This window comes from Nerophis lumbriciformis, linkage group LG07 (genome assembly GCF_033978685.3).
Source record: "Nerophis lumbriciformis linkage group LG07, RoL_Nlum_v2.1, whole genome shotgun sequence".
In the NCBI taxonomy this organism is placed as follows: domain Eukaryota; kingdom Metazoa; phylum Chordata; class Actinopteri; order Syngnathiformes; family Syngnathidae; genus Nerophis; species Nerophis lumbriciformis.
Window position 1 is genome coordinate 39,372,501 of NC_084554.2, and position 7,500 is coordinate 39,380,000.

General features: G+C 43.7%; 1 protein-coding gene and 1 long non-coding RNA gene across 2 annotated transcripts in view; one reads left to right on the top strand and one right to left on the bottom strand.

Moving 5' to 3' along the window:
- Positions 1–7,500, bottom strand: part of LOC133609526 (uncharacterized) — an 11,892-nt gene that overhangs the window by 608 nt on the left and 3,784 nt on the right. Inside the window, exons 2-3 of the long non-coding RNA XR_009815734.1 lie at positions 1,386–1,521; positions 1,125–1,304 (exon numbers count right to left, since the gene is read on the bottom strand). This is a non-coding gene — a long non-coding RNA (uncharacterized lncRNA). The remainder of the gene's footprint in view (positions 1–1,124; positions 1,305–1,385; positions 1,522–7,500) is intronic.
- and1 (actinodin1) lies at positions 1,182–7,373 on the top strand. Its single transcript, XM_061965148.1, has 7 exons — positions 1,182–1,318; positions 1,426–1,510; positions 4,916–4,960; positions 5,081–5,226; positions 5,290–5,694; positions 5,761–6,015; positions 6,093–7,373. The coding sequence occupies exons 2-7, from the start codon at positions 1,441–1,443 to the stop codon at positions 7,074–7,076; spliced, it is 1,905 nt and encodes a 634-aa protein (XP_061821132.1). The 5' UTR covers positions 1,182–1,318; positions 1,426–1,440; the 3' UTR covers positions 7,077–7,373.

Consider the following 7,500-nt stretch of genomic DNA (forward strand, 5'->3'; position numbering starts at 1 on the left):
ATCACACAAAACAGCTTATACAAAAGTCTAAAAAAATGTATACAACATCTAAAGCCTTTTAAAATTGTAGTCCAACAATCACAAACATAGCTTTTATTAAGTAAAAAATAAATAATTTCAAAAATATTTTAAAATTTGGCCAAACAAACCCAAAAAAGCTTTCATAAAACTCTAAAAAATGTATTCAAAAACATTTCTAAAACCTGGCCAAGTAATAAAAAATATGTTTTATAAAAGGTCTGAAATAAAAAGAAAAAAAGAGCATTTTTAAGTTGTGACCAAACAATCCCAAAAAGAGCTTGCATAAAAGCCTAAAAAACACTTAAATCCTGACCAAACAATCCCAGAAAAGCTTTAATAAAAGTCTTATTTTTTTATACATTTCTAAAATATATTTAAATCCTGCTCAACAACCACAACCAGGCTTTCATAAAAAGTCTCAAGACAAATCCTCTCATTGGCTTCACATGTCTTCTGGTAACTCGCTGACCTTCATCAATCCTCTCCCACGCTGTATGGCTGCACTTGAACGCAACGCGGGCACATTTGAGCCTAAATAACAAATAGTGAATCAACAGGCTGGTAGGTACTGTATATCATACCTGGACAGGTAGTTATCTTTTTAATTGATTCTTAGGTCCCAAAATGTTTCACCCTCCCCAACCCCCATACAACTGTAAAAACAAAAAAAAGTACAACTTCTGAAGTTTTGATTATCTTTTTAATATAGCTCCTGATATTATTTTTCAATGGGGATAATTATGCAATATTTCCCAAAGAGATGAGACAAGGCTATTGCAGATTTAAAAGGCCAATAATTGATAACATTGTGCTGCATGATTATTCTTGGAATAAGGAGAGTTTATTCAAAACACTTTTATCCTCTATTCGCAAAACGGACCCTTTCATAAAAGTAAATGAAACAAATTCCGAACATTTTTCGATGTGGTCAAAAGCTGATTGATATGTTAAGAAGCATAAAAAATGAATTGCATGAATCCCCAAATGTGCCCTCAGGGTAAATGATCCAGCAGAAGCCCTCAGCCAATCAAAGCGCTCGTTGAGCTTGGTCTTGAACCCCCCTCCTCCCTGTGTGTGTTTGCTGTACGACTGTTAATGAATACCTGTTGTGTGTCAGTGATGATGGGCCTTGTTTAAAACCTGGCACCGCTCAGTCCGTCACGGCAGTTTGTCTCAGGGAGTCGAGTCGAGCCACACGCACACACACTTTGAGCACAGGTGGACCAATCAGTCATCCGGGTCACTCAGAATCCCCCAGCCGGTTCCGCAGTGAGACTTGTCGCCTAGGCAACCACAGGTAAGAAGCTCTGTTATTCTTCCGTAAATTGGTCAAGTTCACGGTGACGTCTGGGGTCATTTCTTACTTCTGTTCTCGTTAAAAGCACTTTAACTTTGTCTCGGCAGGAGAAGAGACGAGTCATGGCTGGAGCGAGGAGGACCGGCGTCACCGCCCTGCTGGCTGCCACACTGATGCTGATGCTGCTGCCTGGTGAGTTCACCCTGTGGAGGCCATTAAAATACGTTTTGCTTGTCCAAGTAGCAGTAGCATGAGAGAGCGCTCTCAGTGGGGTACAGTTATACTCCACTGCAAACTGTACTATAACTATAATAAACATATTGTTGAAGTATCACTATATATGTCTTCTAATAACGGCATGTAATGTCCACTGCAGTGGACGCTCGGATTTATGCAATAACAGTTCGACATTTTATTTCACAAAGCAATATTTAGCTGTCAAATAATGAAATATGAAGTGTACTTTTCCTACTATTCAATAAAGTAAACCAGTGATTCTCAAACTCTGGTACGCAGGCTCTATCTAGTGGTACGCCAAAGTATTGAAATTGATTAAAGTACAATGTTTTACCTTCCTACAAGTGTTACTGTTCAAACTGTGTAATGTTAGTGGCCAAATAAATATACATGTTAAATTAAACTTCTGCATTGTTTTTAACGACTACTTAGGCCTACAACGCTACTGTATTTTAATGTCAGTCAATCAGTGGTACTTCAAAAGTGTACTTTTGTCATGAAATCTGCTAGTGCTGAGGGTTTTCCTACATAGACATGAATAAAATATATATTAAGAATTGTTTCAACATTGGAAATCACACATTTTGTTTCCAAAACTCTTAGCCCAAAATTATCTTTGCATCGTCTCAATTATCTAATGGCAAAATATTGCGTGGAACAAACTACTCTGTTTGCCCGCGTATGATTATACATACAACTGCAAAATAATCCACCGTGGGGCCAAAAAAAGTTGTGAATGCTAGTACTTTGATAAAGAAGGTGAGAAACACTATTGGATTTAAGAAATAATTCGTAGCAAAGTACAAAGGTTGCCAAAAAAATAATTCAATAAAGCTAAACATGATGCTAAATATATATTTATCTATTTCATTACTTAGTTATATGTATTCTACACTGTTTTGTGAATTTAAAACTAGAATTCTTCACGTTTGGTGTTCATATTTTCCGTTCAAATTTAAGTTATTTCTTATGGGGAAAAATTGAGATTATTTTTTTTTGTCTGACTTTCTGGATTGAATTACCAAAAACAGAGGTACCACTGTATTGTTAGATGACATGTCCCAATGCTGTACAAGTGCAGCATATTAAATGAAAGTTTTTACTTCATATTTCATTGTAGTCAAATGGAGCACACGGTTGGATAAGATATGAAGGTGAATACACTTTAAGAAAAACAATATATTGAAAATAATAATAGAAAATTTCATAAAAGTGAGTACACCCTTCAACCATCTATTCAGAGGATAATGCTAAAAATGAAGCTTGGATGTACTTTTGAGTAGTCAGTGTACAGCTGTTATACAATGTGTCCTTCTTTAAATAATGTTTTTTTAGGATTGTTTGTATTGTTTGAAGCCTATTTTGCACATTTTTGTGCCATGTTAGTCACATGTTTTTCTTAGTCTTTTTGTTCATATTTCTTCATTAATTACTTTTTCTTTAGCAAATGTCCCTTTTATAATTTCAAAGGGGAAAATCACAACATTTTTTATTGCAACTTTCCTTTTTTCCCACCAAAAGGAAAAAAAACCCAATGCGCTTTTCATTGCAATTTTTGCAAAGAACTTCCAGAAAAACTTCCAGAAATCCCGACAGCTCACAAAAGGCTTGCAATATCCAGTAAATTACTGTTAGCTGTTCAACAATGTTTCATTTCAAGAGGAAAAATAAATCATAGTTTGTTAGACTGGTTAAAATCCTGTACTTTTTGGGGTTAGGGTTACAAAAAACAAAACACTGATTAAAAATTCATAAAATCTCAAGGGGATGTAATGTTCATTAGAAAAAAAAGGGTTAAAACCAGTGCAACTTTTTCTGCAAAAATCAGGCATTTTAGGCCACAATCACAGAAAAAGCTTTCATAAATGTCTATAAAAATACATTTCAAAAACATGTTTACATTCTGGCCAAACAATCACCAACAAACACACACATTCCTGGAATGAGAAGTGTAGTATTGCTGACAATTCCTCATCTATTCAATGTGTTTATCCATCGTCACGATGAATTCCAAAAAATCTAAAACATTTTAAAATTGTGGCCAATCAATCAAAAAAGGCTTTCATTAAAGTCTAAAAAATAAAAATAATAATTCAAAAACATTTTTATAATAATAATAATGGATTAGATTTATATAGCGCTTTTCTATTATTAGATACTCAAAGCGCTCACAGAGAAGTGAAAACCCATCATTCATTCACACCTGGTGGTGGTAAGCTACATTTGTAGCCACAGCTGCCCAAGGGTATACTGACGGAAGCGAGGCTGCCAGTGTGTGTGAGCGGCACCGGGGGCAAGGGTGAAGTGTCCTGCCCAAGGACACAACGGCAGCGATTTGGGTGTCAAGAGGCGGGGAGCGAACCTGGAACCCTCAGGTTTATGGCACAGCCGCTCTACCCACTACGCCATGCCGCCCCCAAAATCACAAAAAAGCTTTCAATAAAGTCTTTTTTTTTCTTTCTTTACAATTTTAAAATATTTTTACATTCTTGCCAAACAATCACAAAAAAAGCTTTCATATAAGTCTTTATTTTTTTTTATTTTTTACAATTTTAAAATATTTTTCCATCCTGGCAACAAAAAAAAAACACACACTCCTGAGTGAGACTTATGTTATTGCTGACAGTTCCTCATCTGTTCATCGTGTTTATTCATCATGACGATCATAAACAAATCTCCACCACCTGGTTCAGATCAGCTCAGGTAGGAGGTGACTGTCAGATTTACAAGTTTTAAATACTTACTTCCCCCTTTTCAAACAGAAGGAAGGAGGAGTTTTTTTTTCTCTTTCATGCTCATGTAAAAAAAAAATTAAAATGACTACCTGTCAGCATCACCTCCTCCTCCTCAAACTGCTCCCCTGTTTCCAGATGTGCCAGACGCTTCGTTTAAAAAGAAACATTCCTCCTCCTTGGCATTACATCACCATCGCTTCCTGAACGAGCTTTTTTTGATCAACAGAAAGAATGATGTTTTTACTTTAGGCACTTTTGAAGCCCCCTCTAACCCCACCATCCCTCCATCCTCCTCCTCTCCTTCTGCAAGGCATTAACACCTTTTCGCTGGGGAGATGAAAGAAGCCTGCAGAAAAGCTGAATCCACTGTTCCCTCACACGCAGCTTTTAGAAACCAGCAGGGGGTCCACAGTGTTACAGGCCCACCTATAAAATCTTCAAAGAGCCGTAGTCAGCGGGCCCCTGCGGGCGAAGGCGAGGAACCGCTGTCCTTTTTATTGAAGAATTTGCGCCTGTAAGCGTTTGTGCGTTAACGTCGTTCTTCATCATCGTAGTCGGTGTAAGCAAAAGTCAACGCAAACTGCTTCTGTTCACATCTGCTGTTGTTTTCTTCGTTTTTTTGCAGCCGACGTGTCCGCTGGGCCGGTCGCCAGCAAAGCCAAGCGTGATGGTAAATACAACGCTTGTTCTGCATGACTAAATACATTTTTGCATGCAAAACTTTTTAAAAGTCACCATTCCGGCGCTCAAAAGCCTTGGGGATTATCTGTGACTTCCTTCTCGCCCTCAGCGGGGGAGAGCATCCAGGAGAAGGCGGCGGCGGCAGCGTCCCACAGGAGACTAATCCGTAACCGCAGGAACATCAGCTGGTACAAGCAGCACTCGGACTTCTGGGGATGGTACAAGTACTTCACGGACAACGGCAACCAGGAGGCGGTGAGTTAACCTCCAGGACTATTTTTTTTCCCCCAAAGTAATCTCAGACTCTCCCCTTTTTAGATTCAGGAGATGGACCGCATCTACCTGGCGTACCTCCAGAACAAGAACCGCGCAGAGAGTCGTCGCTCATACAAGGCTTACCTGAGCCACCTGGGCGACATCTACAAGTCCTGCGCCGACTCGGACGACCCCAACTGTGTGGCGTCGTACACCAGCAGGCCCAAGCCAGAGCCCCCAAAGCCTGCGCCGGTCAAAACCTGTGACCCCACCAAGGACGCCCACTGCCTGTACGCTGCCTTGGTCTCGGGCAAGAGTCCGTATTTGCCGCTGGTGCTGCCTGCCTCCCCCCCTGCACCTTCCCCCGTCAAGACCCCCGCTCCTCTCTACGTGCGCTCTGCCCCAGCCAAAGAGCCACAGTCGGGTTACCACTACTTCGCACCGTCGTCAATTTCTTTCCTTCCTAAGGTAGAAGCTCGTCACTTTGCTACTCAGTGGTAGAATCCCGCTAGAAATACGTTTTCCACTTTTCAGGAGCAGAAGGCTGAGCTGCTGCGTATCTGCGGCGCTGAAGACGTCGAGTGTTTGCAGTACCACTTGAGAGCCGCCTATGGTTACTCACCCTCCGGCGGGGCCCCGCCCTCCTATGCCCAACTCGGCTGTGACCCCCAGAAGGACCCCACCTGCATACCCCAGCTGGTACCGAGGGCCCCCTCTGGTCTCAACTTGAAGTACCCCAACTGTGACCCACTCCGGGATCCGTACTGCGCCTACTCTGCCTCCCAAGCGGTGAGATTGGTGCAACAAACCTGCGTTTCTGATTTCATCTGTAGAAGTTTCTAATCTTAGTGTCTTTGTCCCTCCAGGCTCCCCGGGCTTCCAAAATCACTGCCCCTGCTGGCATAGGGTCCTGCAACCCCCTCTTTGAGGATGGCTGCAACCCCCTTACCGCCACCAAATTCGCCAGCCCCCCAGAGTCGTACCAACAAGAGGAACCCGAGGAGGCCGCCGCCCTTCGTGCCCTTCCCCCTGCTGCCGAGCACTACAATAATCCCTATGCCATGTATCGGGATGCTTATGCTAGCACTAACAGTGTTAGCGACCCTTACGCCATGTACCGCCAGGCTAACGCCCCAGCTTCGCCGCCCGCCAATGACCCGTATGCAATGCTGCGCCGCTTAATGGCTCACGTTCAGGTCAACGATCCATACGCCCCTCCAATGGAGGCGGCGCCCGAGTCCAACCCCAATGATCCCTTCTCTGCAATGAGAGAGGCCGCCGCCGCCATGCACCGCCACAGTCCTCCCGCCACCCGGCACCAGTATCCATTCTCTCAGCCCAATTACGAGGAGCCCATTCGGGAGGAGCGCCACCCACTGGGCCCCCCGGGAAAAACCAAGGAGGGCTACGATTGCTTCATCGGCTACGACCGCGAGTGCTTCCCTTTAAAACCTACTGAGCCTCGACCCAACGCTCACCGCCGCATCCCCTTCCCCGCCGAGGCCTACGAGCCCCACCTGAACGCTGACGGCAGCCGCAGCGGCGTCCTGGAACCCTCCAACCCGCACTGCGACCCCGAGTACGACCCCGACTGTCGCCTGCGTCGATTCGAACCCGAGCATGCCCAGCCCCAACTCGAGCCCAAGCCCAGCCAGGCGGAGGCGGAGGCGGCGGCGGAGAGCGAGCGCATGCCGGAGCAGGACCCGTACGAGGCCGAGCCCTACCAGAGCGGCCAGGAGGAGCCTCACATGTCCTTCCAGCCCCAGTCGCACGTCATGCCCACCCTCCAGGACATACTGAGACGCTACGGGGACCAGTTCCCCGAGCAGGGAGACTACCGCAAGAAATAAACACGCACACAAGCGTGCAGATGGACATGACAACACAAACACCCTCTTTGCTTCATGACAAAAATCTATGGACCCCATAAACAAGAGAGCGCCTTTATCTCGGCACACGCTTTGCTTGCAGCAGGGGGCGCCCTTTAGCTCCACCTCAGACCTCCTCCAAGCTTCACCTAACTAGCCAGTGACCACTTATGTAAAGTTGTTCTCTCTTTGAATGTTCCAATAAAAAAGCTGGTTTGATGCATATTTGGCATTCATCAACATACAGCAGGGCTGTCCACTAAACACAGATATGCAAAACCCATCCAATGTAAAAGCAATAAAGCTTTTTGAAAGAAAAAACAACCAGCTGTGTTGTTATTAGTATAACTGATCACAACACCTTATTTTATTTTAGTGAGTTTTTGTTTTATTTGGACTTTGGACA

Excerpts from the sequence above, each read along its gene's own strand:
- and1 (XM_061965148.1), top strand. The coding sequence starts at position 1,441 with ATGGCTGGAGCGAGGAGGACCGGCGTCACCGCCCTGCTGGCTGCCACA. Across the intron at positions 4,961-5,080 it reads CAGCAAAGCCAAGCGTGATG|CGGGGGAGAGCATCCAGGAG; the intron begins GTAAATACAACG and ends TCTCGCCCTCAG. Across the intron at positions 5,227-5,289 it reads ACAACGGCAACCAGGAGGCG|ATTCAGGAGATGGACCGCAT; the intron begins GTGAGTTAACCT and ends TCCCCTTTTTAG.